The 15,750-nt window shown below is 41.4% G+C and overlaps 1 protein-coding gene across 2 annotated transcripts in view; it reads right to left on the reverse strand.

Annotated features, from left to right (window-relative positions):
- DYNC1I1 (dynein cytoplasmic 1 intermediate chain 1) overlaps positions 1 to 15,750 on the reverse strand; it is a 183,524-nt gene that overhangs the window by 75,690 nt on the left and 92,084 nt on the right. For both annotated transcript variants that reach the window (XM_014312120.2, XM_031066801.1), the window contains one exon: positions 7,405 to 7,494. In XM_014312120.2, the coding sequence (XP_014167595.1) occupies positions 7,405 to 7,494 (90 nt within the window). The remainder of the gene's footprint in view (positions 1 to 7,404; positions 7,495 to 15,750) is intronic.

Raw genomic sequence — 15,750 nt, forward strand, 5'->3', positions numbered from 1 at the left:
CCACCATACAGCAAAGTTTAACTCCCAGCCCTGTCATACATATCTCAATGTTTAATTAAACAATGAGTGACACACTTTCAAGCTACAGCTCAAAATGATTTTTTAGTTTCTGTGCCATGCCACACAGCTTCTTTCAGTGATCAGGCAGATGTGGCCCTTGCTCTCCATCTGATTTGCCTGTGCTTCACTGGATTCATGCACTCCAGTACCCAACTGGACGAGGCACAATGCCACCACCAGCCCTCGGGGCAGGAACGGATGGAAGAGCACAGCAGCAGGCACGAGGAGTGACATGGTCATCACTCCTGCAGTACTCAGCTCCCCCTGTTTTCAGCATATCTGCTCTCAGAGGTGCTGTGGTTGGGAGAGGCTGCTTTCACCATGCTTTGCCTCAAAATTTGCCTCAAGTGCTCAAAGCGTTAGCTCTGAAAGACAAAATCCCTGCACTACACCTGAGCTAAACAGAGAGGGCAGGAGAAATGCAAAAGGTGGAGGAGCAATTTGGCCCTCAGGAGACAGAGCAGCTGAAAAGTTACAAACTTGAGCCTTTGATGATCTCCTATGGCCTTGGCCCTATGTCTCCTACCAGCAGGTTAGTGGTCCCTGTGGAGCTCCACACATCCAGAGAATATTTGCATCCCCTCACATGGTCCCCCTGCGCAGCAGAGTGACAATTACCAAGGCAGGAGCACAATTTGCCCCTGAGTGCTTTACACAGAAATAATGCTTGTGAAAGAAAAGACTAGCAAGAAGTACAGCCTGACCTATTGCAGCATCCACTGCTGAACAGTAATTGGCACTGAGGGAACTCATCTGGCAAGGAAGCCTGTAATGAGGCAATATCCCATCGTCACCACTAAAGCATTGCTTTCCGAGAATCAAAGACAACAAGCATGACAATGCAGCAAAATGGCATAAAGAGGGGGAAAACAACTGCAAAGGCAACTGGAAAACTTGTGTTAAACTGCTGCAAATGGTAAAAATTATTTGCTAAATCAAATCCTCTCTACAGCTTGGAAATATAAATTTATTATTCGGCCATTTGCTGACTATAACTGCAAAGAAAATACAACCCAAAATCAATAGAAATGGAAAAGGCAAAAAATAAACAACTTGGGAGCTGTGGAGTGCTCACAAGCAGTGGAGAAACAGACGATTGTAGTTCTACCTCAGCAAAATCTCCCTTGCAGTTAGCAATGATCTGTGGGAGGCCAGCAGTCTATTAAACCATCAGGAACACCTTGGCTAAAGTTTTTAGGGCATAAATCAGCTTACCTCATTCATCTGACTGACACACCAGATGCCCCCTGGCAATATTAAGCTTCATATTTTAGCCTTATTTTCTCCTTTCATTTGGCTGCCTCTGAAGTTTTATTTGAGGCAATCTCTTCTTACAAGAATGTTATCATTACTTTTTCCAGTGTAAAACATTGCTATAACTACTGTAAATGCATGAAGTATGAGCAAAAAACCCAAACAGACAGGCTTGTTCTTTCAAATATGGAGGTTTTCTAACCATTTATCTTTCAGAGACATTCCCATTTTCTCCTTGTTCCTTCTCCCTGTCTGTCCATTACCTCAAATAAAATAAAAAGAACCTATGCAATTTTCTGTAATTTTTCTTCCGATCTGGGAGCTTACAGTGACTTTGATCTCAGCTTTCAAGAAACACAGGCTCTCTTTAAGGAAAACTGAGAAACATAAGTAGTTGATCAAAGTGTGTTTTGTTTTGTTTTGTCACAGAGACCTATGTGATGTGACAATATCTCCAGAAATTCCCTGTAAGAATACAGCATTTGTCTTCAAGTATCTGCTCTCCCTGGCATAAAACCCAAACCAACCACATCTAACCTTCTGTGCTGAACAAAGCCCAGTGCAGTGTGTAGTTTACCACAGCTAAAAGCTACGTGCTTATTGCCTGGAGTGTCATGAAAACTCATGCAAAGACAGCTCCATAGTCTGCTTTTGCTTCAACACCACAGCTTTCTAATGAACTGCTGTGCCTGTGCTGTGATCCCACCCGAAGGAGCTGAACCCATCTGTGGCCCTGCACAGCTCATGCAGGAGGATCTGTGGTGCAGCCACCCAGTCCTGCCTGCCAGGAGCACCGGGTGTCCCATCTGTCCCTGAACCCACGGAGACATGGATGGGATCCCACAGCAGCAGCAGCCTGCTCTGCAAGGGGCTGGGGCTGGAATGTCAGAGACAGCTACCAAAGAGGCCCTGCGTCCATGCTAATGTGCAATACTGTACCAAACAAAATGGAATTTACATTTAAAATTAAATTGCCGTACAGAGTAATATATGCACAGAGGGCACCAAAGGGAAAGAAATTGTGAGGTGTACCTGTAATGAAAAATATTATATACTTGTGCTTGAACAGGAAGGTCTAGAATATGAAACAATAGTTGAACATGATGTGAAAACAACCAATTTACTCAAGACTTATTTACAAAAATAGGAATATTTTATCATTTCATGTTACTTAACATAATCCTCAGAAATACCGTATTTCACATCGGATTCTTTGTCCATACATTTGTTTGGGCAAAACAGAAAAAAACCAAAAAATTATATTAAACATCTTCTTGAATCATTAGAAACTAAGATAAAATTGCTGCAGACTTGTTCTTATTCAGCAGAAGCATGTTTGTAGTAAATACAACATAAATAGTTGGGATAACAGTGCAGGAACAAATTTAGAAATATTCAAGTACCAGAATTTGAGTCTTCTCTCAAGGGAGTTAAAAAACCATAAAGAAAAAAAACCAAACCAAACCAAAAAAACCCATCCCACATTTAAATAAATATAACAAAGATTCTCCTGGAATCTCAGCAATTCTAAAAACCTGACAAGAGAAATGAAAATTAAGTCCATTAAAGGAAAAAAAAAAACAACAAACCAAAAGAAAAAGACCAAAAGGAGTAAGTGAATGAAAGAAAGGGCAAACTAATAAAAACAGTAAAGCAGGAAGCAGCCTTGTTATCAACCCAGAGATATAATGAGAGACAGAAGGAGATTATTAAAACCCCTTTAAGAGCTGTATTATTTCTTTCAGCATCTATTTAAACCCATGTAAACTTTAGATGTGCTGACAATGGAGGATGGCTGAAAAGCAGGGTGAGAACTGCAAGGTGTGAAGTGGCTCTCAGCAGCTTTCAGTCCTTGTCTGCCTGTGATCCTGCGATCCTCCTGTTTTTCTTGTGCTTTGCACTTTCATGTCAGGCTTGACAAATGCCATATCCTGCTTTGCTGTGTCCCATACCATTGCTTGATATATGTCATGCCTTTGTTGTGCTGGCAAGCCCCTTCATGGCATAATCACTAAGCATAAAAAGGAAGATTTCAAGCTTTATTTAAGGATTTTTAAATTCTGAAGTAGCAAGTTGCAGAGCCATAAATTTGATACTGTGCCAGGCAGGGCTGTTCCCACTGCCTGTGCTTCTCCAGGGTGCTCGACACCATCCCTGAGCATGCCTGAGCTGGCTGTAAGGATGGGTCGGCAGACCTGAGCCCACTGTGGTGTTGGTGGCAGTGAAACCATGGCATTTCTGGCCATGACAAACCTCACCACAACCTGTCTTGCTTTTCCAATACTGAAGCCTGAGCTGCTGAAAGCGAAACCATCCCCACCAGCCCAGCCTGCTCTGTGGACACCTGAGCCCCATGCACAGAGCCAGGGCAAGAGCAGGGCACAGCAGGTCTTTGGAGCTGCAGATCCCAGCCTTTCCCATCACAGTCTTTCGTGCAAGTTTCTGTGGATATGCCCATGGCTTCAGATAAATGCAGGTTGAGGCCCACTTTTAAGACCTAGCCCATCCCATTGTTCTTGTGGTTTCTACTGACACAAAGAGGAGCCTTAGGTGGAGCTCCAGAGCTCTCTGGTGGTGGAAAACCCCATCCCACTTGATGCCACAGTTTGGAACCAGTCTCTTGTTTATGTGTTCAGGAGAGGCTGGGAACAGGCAGAGCCCAGCCCAGTTCACCGTCAGGTATCCCACACTCAGCTCTTCCAAAAACCATGGGGAGAACATGCACCTGAGACATGGGTGGCAACAGGCAGCCCCATGGAAGGAACACAAGGTGGTCCCAAGGCTTCATACACTTCAAGCGATCAATGAGTCAGTTCTTCATCTCCCACTCCACTTTGGGGGGCTCGAGCTGTTCCTCTGCCCTTCACGCCTCCATGGCAGTGAAGTTCTGCAAGAGGTGCCATGCCAGACAGTGATGCTGGGACATGTCCAGAACCAGGGTCAGACCCTGCAAACACCCCTGGCTGCTGAATAATCCCACCAAACCCCATAGAGCAACTCTGGGGTGTGCGGGGGGAAGATGAGGAAATTAAGCATGCAATAAATGTCCGAAGAATTAAACTGAACTACCTATAAACCACATAGAAAAAAAATCCCGTTTCCTCTTAAAATACCATAATAAAAATAGAGCACTCTTGTCCTGTTGGCTTGGAGAAAGGGAGACTGAACAGACTGCATCTAAACTTTATTTTTCATCCTGACCAATTTTTGAGGTATATTCATGAAAAAATGGTCTGCCTTTCTCTCCTTGCACTTTTCTCTCCCATGGATTTTTTCTTAACACTCCTATAACTCAAAAAAGGCCATGCTGATTTTTTTTAATCTGTTAAAAAATCTGCTCCCTGAGCTGAAACCAAATTTCAGCCCAGAGCAAATTTTTACGGCTGGGTTATAAATCCCTGAAAAACAGGATTCATAATGGAAGTGCTGACACAGCCTTAACTACTATATCGCAGTGTGAATGGCGCCACTATAATGTCTATTAGAGATTCTTTAAAAAGTTTGCAAAATATTGTCTTGCCTTGCAGAGAAAAAGAAGCCAGAGTACTTAATGCCAACATAAACATGCTTTTAACCCATTATGTGCTAATTTGCAGAAAAGCTATTAATTCTGAGTAGGCACACAGAGTGCAGCACCGACAGGAAATGTTCTTCTAAACTCCTGTTTGACTTGTAACATGGTTTTAATCACTTCCATGAAACACAAACGATGGCTTCAAACTCTGAATGTTGCTCAGAACATGAGAAGGGTGATTACAACAGAGAGGAAAATGGGATTTTGTAGGCAAAAGGGCTAAAGCAAACAGGGAGAGAATGACACCAAACACTAAAAAATGGGCCTCCGTTCCTTGTCAGTTTGGGGACGATGGCTTCATCTGATTCACAGCATTTAATGCCTGTCATCAGCACACCACTATTTTATCTATCACAACACATACTACAGGTCAAGTTCACTTTCTATCAGGCAATGAGCATGTTTTCTTCTTCCCTGAACCCCGTCAGATGTTAGCACAAAGTCAGTTCTGCTGAAACAAGCTGTGCCTTGCTTTTACAGCCTGCAGTTGGTGTGCCTGAGACCAGTGCTAAACCAGCCCAGACGATCTACTGCTCCTGGGGGTCTGCTAGGCAGGGAAGGGGAGCACTGCCCTCTGACTAAAGCACTGCAAAGGAATAAAAGATGTCGGCAGTGGTGGCTGGCTAGCAAAGTACATACAAGGCTAACTTGAAAGCCCATTAAAAAAGTAAAATAAATCAGTTCAGGGTTCTATTTTGATTTTTTTTTCTTCTCTTCCTGCAGGAGTTTGTGCTCTCTCTCCGTGTTATAAGCATTAGCATCAATTTTCTTTGGGAATAAATGGGGGTGGGATAAGCTCCAAGTTGAATACTACAGGGACATTCAGCAACCCAGGACAGTGCTTGTGCATGGTGTGCAGTAATAGAGGTTTCTATGGCTTTCTGTTGCCATCAGTAAGAGATACTGTGTTAGGTCCAATGTCTGCAAAAGCCCATATGCAAGCTGACCTCACAGTTTTGAAAAGAAAAGTAATTTCCATGAAGAATGAAGTTTTTCTATGTTGTCACATTTCTTGCTCATGTCCTCAGTGCTGCCTTTGCAGACTTGCCTGACTCCTGTTCCTGCTATCTGCACTGGTCCCCTCTGCTCATGGCATCAGTGGCTGGGGCCAGTGGAAGAAGCAGAATGATGAGGAGCAGGAGACTTTTATCTCCCCACATTTCCATGAGGACCTAAATGAGCAATGAACACTACAGGATTTATGATTTCTGTGATGCTCTAAAGAGGGAAGAAAAATCAATTTATAATCAAAATAGTACGGCTGGTACTTCAGTGGGTGAGGATAGTAAATGTGGGCACTAGTGTACCAGATTAATCTTTTTTGGATACTGATGAAAAGATACCAGTCTCTCTGGATGAGAAATAAGCATTGGCTGCTGTATTCCCAGTTGAAGATTTCATGGGCTTCCATGTAAAATGGCTCCATATTTTTCCCTTAGTGAGATTATCTTGGGAAAAACCAAGCTCACAGAATTACCCTGGAAATGATCATCATAGCAAGAAACAACTTAGGCCCTACCCAAAGAAGTAAACTACCTTTCAAGAGGCTAAACAGAATTTTGAGCAGTCCTGTCAATACAAAAGTAAGAAATGCTGAAGAAGAAACCCATTTCCTTCCACCCTACAGCTGTTGCTATTTCAGTTCTTTTCCCTACTCAACACAGGAGTGAGCATTGACTGTGGAAGGCATTGACACGCTACAATAGCCAATATCCTAGTAAATTTCTAGATGAAGAAGACCAAATTTCACATCCTTCTTCTAACTTGAAAGCTAGGACAGGTCCAAGGAAAGTAAAAGAGGCAGCAAGCATATCTACCACATCAGTGCTGACATGCATGACTTAAGCAAGTGTCCCTTGTCTGCACCAGAAGCAAGTAAACCTGAATTTTTTGTCTCTTATAATGGTGCAGAACACCTCAATACAGAGTAATGGACAGAAGGGCTGGACCAGTCTGACTTCAGAGGGGTTTTTTAAGTTCCTTGAAGCAGTTCCCACAAAATGTTTTGATTTTGACAGAAGACATTTTCCAAGTGAAATCATTTTCTGCTGGAAGACTCCTGACTACCACTAGGTTTAACTTTGCTCCTCTCAAGCAGGAAGACAGTTATGGGCTCCAAGTGTCTCTGAAGACCAACAAACTTTATAGAGCTGCTGGAATGCCTGGCATTCCCATTTTAAATCTTTCACATAAGCAGGGTATTTGAGCCAGAGGACAAATTAGTACCAGTACCGGGATCCAAGAATCCCTACTTCATTTTCAAATTAAAAGGACATTCAGGACATTCTGCTAAACAGCTCAAGCCTCATGCCTTTCACAATCTTCTCAGGCCTACCAGCTGGGTCTCTGGGATACAATTTTCTGCTTTTATGCTACTCATATGGTTTCGAATCATTAAAACTGGTGACTGTTTCAATTTCAGTGTTCTCAATAGTGGAAACTACTTATGAGAGTAGCTACTGGCAGAATCTCATCCTTTAAACATCTAACATCATCCTTTTCATTTTTTAAAGTACCTTCTTTCACTTCCTGCTTCTGGTCTTGATTTTCTGTCTCTAAGTCATCCTGTGTTTTTGGCTCCACCATCTCTTCATCATCTTCATCCTCTAAAAAAAAGAAAAAAAGGAAGAAAAAGATTTGTTAGATTCTCCTCCTTAAGGGGCCTGGAAATTGTCTGACTTCTTTACAATTATAAAACAGTAAGGCAAAGTGCCCAATACATGGAGCATGTACATTTATGCTCAGAGTGACACTCTTAGACATTTCCCCCCTGACTGCAAGATAATCTGCTCTCACAGGGCACCTGCCACTTCTGCTCCCCATAACTTCCCCTCTCAGATGTCAACTGAATATCTCCCTGACCTCGGATATGACTTCTTGGATGGCATGAGGACAGATACAAATACATTTCAGCCTGGCAGCTATTCCACAGCTGGGACACCTGCTATCCAGATACCTCATTTCCAATTCAATTCTCACCAGATTAATTTGTCTTTTGACCTACAGGAATAGGTTAAACAGAAAACTGACCTCAGGTCAGATGCCACTAGCAAGGAAACAAGCATGGCACAGTTCTGAAAAGTCATCACCATCAGCTGGGGGAATATAGCAACCAAAAGTGGCATTTGGAGCTTAGGAACCATTCTTGCATTAATACAAATTTAATGAACACTAAAATTTGACACATGTCAGTTACTACTGCCAGATGTTTTAATGACCTTTCCTGACCTATGCAAATGCATCTCCCCCTCCCCCTCTCTCCCCACACTCACATGTTCTCATTTTATTCAGGAGGGCAAACCATTCATTCCTTGATGTTTCTCTGAAGCTACAAGGGTTCTGATTGTCCAGACCAGAACATAATACAAGCAGAGCTGAAAAGACAGCGGTGCACCAAAACAGCTCGGAGTCTACCTAGCCCTCATTACTTGTTACCAGCTTGCTACAGCAATGTGAACCATTTTTTCTGTGCCCAGGGCCGGCACTCAACCCACTCACATTCTTGAGAGGATAAAGACACACAGCTTTCTAGATTTTGTCAACTATGAGGAATGAAAATAGAGCTGTTCCTAAAAGTATTTAACAATTAGGATGAGTAAATCCATGGGCTATGGGGGAATTATTTTGCAGTTATTTTGGAGCTTGACATATCACCAAGGCATTGCAAGCATCACTGGTGCCCTGTATTGGTCTAGGGCACAAGAGACCACATGTTGTCCTGGCCCTGGGGCATTCAGCCATCAGGAGAACACTGCAGTTCCTCTGGGGCTTTCTGAGCAACCTGCTGTCACCATACAGTTCCTCGTGTCATGGTGTTTCTCCAGCACACTTCCTGTTCTAACCTGCCATGTTAATGGGGAAAACATATCATGCTTCTCCAGCTGGTTGGTTACTGGCACCTTCTGCTTTGAAGGCTGACTGTAATGAGTCCTGGCTTCTTGTGAGATGCTGGTGCTGACAGGTTGCATTCAACCAACAGGAACATGCAGCTGTATTTTGTTTTCAATAACGTAATAGGCACCGTACTATTCCCACCACACTGCCTACCCTAGGACTTCTCCCAGAAGCCCAGAGGGGACATGTTGCTAGCTGCCATATGGGACATTAACTTAAGAGCTGGACTCAATGATCTTGGTGGGTCCCTTCCAACTCAGAATATTCTGTGACTGTGATTCTGCAGTATCTTGGCTGGAGATCATGGCTTAGGCACATACTGTAAAGAGGTGTCTCAGCACGAACAGATGTGCTTTTCCCTGTCAGTAAAATGAGGAAATCTTGGCATAAAATCTGCCATCACTCCCCTTACTGCTAGTGACTGCAGTGGGGAGCAAGGGAAAGCTCATCTCCCCAGCCACCAGGGAGGAGGGATAACCATGTGCTTCCCAAGCTGGAAAGGGAGGAGGAATCCAGCATGGATAAAGAGGCATTTCCAGAATTAAAAGCACTACTAATGAATGCCATTCTCTTATCAGGGATTTGTCAGACCATGGAACCTGAGGTGGAAAAAAAGGTAGGGTACTCACAGTGCCTCCCTTTGGTGCCTACTTTTCCCCAGGCACCCTACACAGAAGGACTAAGGACGACCTTTTAGAGAGAAAGCTAGGGTGGTTCAGTTTGGCAGGGTAAATACATTGCTCTGTCCACTGGCTGAAAGACAAATATCCAACACAGTCAGCAGAGAGCTGGTGAGACGAGCTCTCCTGCTGTACACACACAGGAGGGGTAAAAAAAAGTCCTTCTGCCACTGGTCTGTGGTGCTAGGGGAGATGGGGATCCGTGGAAGAAAGGCACTCCCAGTTTCAAAGAACAGGAGAGAAGTGTGAGTGCCTGGTGCAGCAGGGAGTGAATACTCTGCTAACCTCAAGAACCATGCACACACAGATAGGATCACAATGCTGTACAGATATATACACACAGACAGAATTATGGCAGATACTAATAAAACCAGCTCCTACAAAAGTTTTGTGAGTCTTACATTAAAGGTTTTCATTCCCTAAAGCACCAACTTTTGGAACCAGCTGTTTAAATATGGATTTCTGCTTCCATTTTTATCCTGTTTCTAACCTGCCAGCTTATGCAGGGAAGTTTCAGAAGGTGAAGGGTTTGAGAAAATTTTCAGGCAGCAAACAAAAACTACACCAATATTCAACTGAAATCTCTGGGATTTTTAAGGCTTCTTGCAATGCTTTTTAATGCTTCACTTGCAATTTGGTAATGGATAGGGATCATGTAAGCAAATTTAGAACTTGAGATTTAGTAGCACATTTTCAGGTTGAAGTGAAGCAAATTTATCCCTGTTTCTAGAAGTCCTTGATCTCTCTGATTTTGGGCATCAAATTATTTGTTTGTCTATAGTCCTTTCCTGCTTCTAATGCAGTGTAGGGATAAATGGAAGCAAGTAAAGGTTATTAAAACATGTAATGCCTTTTTCCAAGGGCACAAACATCAAAATAGTTTTACTGAGAAAGCAGTGCAAGAGATTTTAGTAGATTAGACACAGTTTAGATGTCCTTATTTATTTACAGAGAAATGTATATACATACACAGAGAAACTCAGCTAAAAGAATGATAGGGTTGTGAGTCAAATGCTAAAATCTTAGCAAATGCCAGAATTTGGATTGTCTGGGCACGATTAGCTCCTTTCCCCTCCCCGCATGTAGGCATGATGACATAATTCTGGAATTTCCTCCCTCTTGAGTGGTTGGCTTCATTTTCTGGGTGCTCAGCAAGAGACACCTGGGGCCTGAAATGCAGAAGTGCTGAAAGCTGAAGTCAACTGGCACCGTGCTTTGAGTGGAGAAAGTCTTAGGGAAATTCTACACATGCAAAGGCTTCCACAGCTCCCTCTTTCAGCTTTCACTGAAAGTTGTCATTCTGACATTTTTGTCCTTTCTCCCCCTGTGCTTAAGTGCTTTTGCAAGGTGGCAATAATAGTGTAAAAAAAAAATAGAATTCTCACCCTGCATAGATGTTTTGCAGAGGCATGTTCATCAGGATTTGTGGCATATTATGATGCTGTTGAGGAAGCAACAGCAAAACTAAACTTTGAAAGTGGATGAATGTTTTTTCTGTGTTCAGTGTAATACTTTGGTCATGTGCACTAATATGAGATCTGAGGCCAGAGCACTCAATGGAATAAGATAAAAAAGCAGAAATGTTAAAAAACTGTTCCCTTATTGACTGGCTGAAGCAAGAATTTGTTAAGAAAAAAAGCCCCCAAATGTTATCATGCAATTAAAATTGTACCATCCTACATATTGAAGAGGGCTAATCAAGAATGCCCAAGAAATCTGCATTCTGGACTACCCAGTGTTGCTTGGCTTTGCAACCTAAATGTTTATTTGACATTATATATATATATATATATATCTATATATATCTCACACTATTTAATACCAATGTATGCATCCTCACACATGTTCACAGTACATACATTTGCTTTTGTTAAAAATGGTTATGCATTTGTGCATTTGACTGCACATACATACATTAAGAATAATGGGAAATGCTTCAGCATTCATTTTCCTGTGTTTTATTTAAAGGTGGCAAAGATAGCATTTACTGTCCATTTACTGGAGAATCTGTGACCATCTACATAGTTATTCATTTCCACATGTGCCCACTCAGATTGCAATAATTTCCCAGGGAGATGAAGAAATTTGTTTATTTCCTGAACATGCATAGCCTTTCCCTTTTCAGAGCATATCTAATATTAGGAAGCTTAGAGAAACAGCTTTTTAGCTGCTCACATCACAGTAGTAGGAGTCTTCTAGTCACATTTGGCAAACAGAGATGCTACCAGCACCAGCAGTAGTGTTACACCCTGTTCAGAAGAGAACAGGGTGTAACACTATCAGAACTCAAATGTCTATTAAAGGAACCACATGAAAAAGAGCTAGTAATGAAGTGTATAACTGCCATGCAACACTTCTCCTTTGTAGATATAAAAGGACTTTGCAAGGAGGCCAGTTTTGGTATGTCTGTTTACCACACAGAAGCTGACAGACAGACCCACTCACTGCAGATCACGCAGCTTAGGGAACACGGAGTGGGCTTCAGAGTTTCAGCCTATAGTCCTGCCCACTAAGGCCACCCTGCCTTCTATAAATAAACAAATCCTCAATGGAAATGATCATTAAATGCTTGGATAATGATGTTTGTCTGATGAAGCTGGTGGAGCCATATGTGGGATTAATATGGACTGAGATAACTGGATCAAAAATGTTTTCTTCATAACTCAGAGCTTCATGACTCTCCAGGCTCTAGGAGGTGGCCAATCAGTCTGAACAGTGCTTGACAAAGTAAAAGTAGAGCAATTGTTTTCATTTTGGTCTTAGCTTCTGTTCCAGACCAGAAGTGATCCTGTCTGTCTAAAAGCTTGTCTGTTTTTCCCAACTACAGAAGTTGCCCTAATAAGATTATGACCTCTCCCTAGAAACCTGGGGGTTTTTTTCATCTGGGTATAAATACAAATTTTCAAATGTTATCCAACTACTAGCTTCAACGAGCCTGCTCTATGCCTGGTCTTTGCCTTGGACACCACAACCACTTGCAATAGGTGGTACAGAGGAAAGCTCTGTGAATACATGGCCAGCTCCCTGGGAAGAAATGCCCAGATGTGCTGAATTGGATCAGATATTCACAGAGAGCACCGATGATCTCAGAAAATCAGACCCTGCATTTCTGCAGTGCTGGACTATTTAATACCTACTTGGACTTTCCAGGGCTTTAAACCACTGTATTTATTTTTACAGCATATAAAAACATACCAGGCACATTCAAGACAAACTAGAATACTAGAATAAATAATTGCATCTGAGAGGACTACACATGACATTGGCTTAGGGTTTTAATTCTTGAGATGAATACTGTATTGCCTTTTTTGGATTGCCAGTTTTAGGAAGTCAACACTGGTACTCCTCAAATAGATTACTAAATAGCTGATTTTTTGGGGGATTTATGGAGTTATGGTCTCTGATCTGCTAATATATTAAACAGAAGGCAGCATGTTGTGCATTCTTCTTCAGTGGAGAATTTGCACTTCCTCAGACTTGTGCCTCTGAAGCTAAGAAGTTGCAGCTTCTGTGTATTGTTTTTAGAATTGACAGCTATACTGAATTAGACTGATAGCTCTGGTTTTAATTCTGGGTAGGTACAAACAATCCCTTTGTTAAAGGCACAGCTTTAAAATCGCAATTTAATTAGCATCACAATTATATATTTTAGTGACTGAGTCAATGATATATGAGAAGCCAGTGGGTTATTATATGGGGTTTTATATCGTCAGCCATGCATATGACATTTTCAATAAAATCAAGTGTCTTCACAAAAAGCAGACTTCATATTTGCAACCATGAAATACCAGAAACTACTGTATAAGTTTTATATTTACAACTGTTCAAAATAACTTTGCTGCTACTGTTACAAAAGAACTACAAACTGAACAAGGACAAATGCATTGTATTTATATTGGCATAAGCCTGGACCAAACAAGTTGAATACTGTTGGCATTATCCTAAGTAGGAGTTAAAACACCGTCTTTCCTTTATGAATATGTTCTTTCGATCACTAGCAAAATATGCAACAAGCAAGAGAAACCATATTTTTTCAAATAGGACTGCCTGACATTCCACATTTTTGAAAATCTATGATTTGCAATCTGGCTGAATGACCTATTTTTCATATAATGTCATTTTTTGAAATCTGTCCAGTTTTTCACTTTCATCTTTTGACTGCCCTTTGAAGCAAGAAGATAATTAATTCATCAGTGGATCTTGTTTGCAGAGTGGGATGTGAGACTGGACGTACATTGGGCACATGTTAGTCATCCCAGATGGAAATATTCTTGCATTAGGGCTCTTCTTGGCAACAGGCAGCTGCCTTCTAAAATGTATTTCATCTAGCCAAAGCAAGGAACACTACTCAGACCTCAATACTGAGAAAAAAACCCACAGGTGAACAGAACTTGCCCTAAGCTCCATGAAACAGGCAACAAATTTCACATGAGAATTTCCCATCCACTGGAGTTTGCAATTATATTTGCACTCAAGAATCATATACATGCAAGGTACTAGTGCTCACTATCCAGAAAAATACTTAAGTGTGCATTAGAGGAACAAAAAAAAGCTCTGGCACATCCCTGTGAAGTTCCCCATCCCTGTTACAGAACACTCCCGATACACCATCCTGTCCTTATGAACTAGCACAGTGAGCTGTTCTTTCCAATGACCATCAGATGAAAAAAGAACGTTAGAAAAAGAAAGGACAAAACTGATAAATTAATTTCTGGAACCATCTTATGGCCATAGCACCTATAAAACGTGAACAGAAGTATATGATGTTCTTCCTTCATTTTCCACATACATTATTTGAATCCTGAAAAAAAGATCTGTTACTTGACTGCAGTTCTGCATGAGCAAGAAAAAAAATCACAATCACACTGCTACAAGAACAGACTGCCTAGCATCTTCAAACTCCCTTGATTTTATTGTCTTTTGTCATGTGTTGTTATCAAAGTGCAGTGGTGCTCTTATGCAAAAGAAAAGCTTTAAAAATTGGTAAAATACAGGCTGTAGGAGTCATGGTACTTTTACCAGAGTCAAGTATATTGACTGAGTAATTTTAAAGAAAATATTGTTCTAAAATTTATGCATAAAATAATATACTGCTTGACACATATATAATTTTAATCCAGAAGACTGCAGGGCAGTTCTCTGTGACATTAATTCATTTAGCCTAACATCTTCCACAGCAAATAGACTAGTAATGACACATCAGCTTTAAAAGTGCAAGACTCACAGAAAAATCCTATTTTTCTTGATTCTTGTAAAACTAAATACATCTCCCATATCTCTGACACATCTAAGAAGGGCTTTCTGATCTCATCCCTTATTCTGCAATGCAAATTTGCACAATTTCACCCCTCATCCCATAAAGGGCAGGTGTTATTACCAGCCATTACAACCAGATCCCCAGAGTCCTCCTCTCAGGCTTCAGCTATCCTTGTACGAGCGCAATGAAGGAAATACGTATTTCACCCCAAAAACAAACACTTAGCCTGGCTGACTGAGAGAAGTCATTTAGTTCAGAAAATTTATTTTGCCTACAGCATAGGCCGTGCCTGTGCTATTGCCACTTAAAAATTTGTCCTGAAATTTACTACACTTCCCTCTTAAAACAAGCACACCGTAAGTAATTTTTACTCAAGATTTCTTCTCAAAGCTCTCCTTAACAATTACTACATTCAATTACTCCTGGTCAGGGGATTCTGAGGTCCCCAGCATATGATTTCTCAAAACCATCTCTTGATCTAGGGTTACACCACTCAGCTCCTGTCCCTATGCCTCTTCCTGATTTGTGTTTGCAGTCATATTTCTTTTGAATACATTATGAAGACAGATCTTATTTTTCCATTTTGTGACAAATGATAGACTAACAGAGCCAAATGGCAAGAAAATGTCACAGAAAAATTTGTTTTACTGTAGCATTTCACTAAACTCTTTGTAGCCCTGACTGCAAACCTTTGCCCTGGTTGAAATGTTAGGATCACTGCTTCAGAATACAATCGTTTCTGTACCAATTAAAATGGAAAGCTGCTTCTGACTCTTCAGGGAAGCATTTCTCTAACCCAAGAAACTGATTTTCCAGTTCCTTGGCCTGAACACAGTTTTCAGTTGTGGTGAGAGTCTAAGAATTCAAAGTGTCCCTTGTTTTTAGTTTCTTGTTGGTCTAGATCAGACGTGGATTTTTCTCTCCTCTTTTGGGATGTTGCAACCTCACACTGGTTGAAAGCATTTTTCAGTCCCCAGAGAACTAAACTGCAAAGTACCCCACTGGATTCTTCACCTCTTCCAGCTGACTCC

Source organism: Geospiza fortis, unplaced genomic scaffold, assembly GCF_000277835.1.
Source record: "Geospiza fortis unplaced genomic scaffold, GeoFor_1.0 scaffold138, whole genome shotgun sequence".
Taxonomy (NCBI): Eukaryota; Metazoa; Chordata; class Aves; order Passeriformes; family Thraupidae; genus Geospiza; species Geospiza fortis.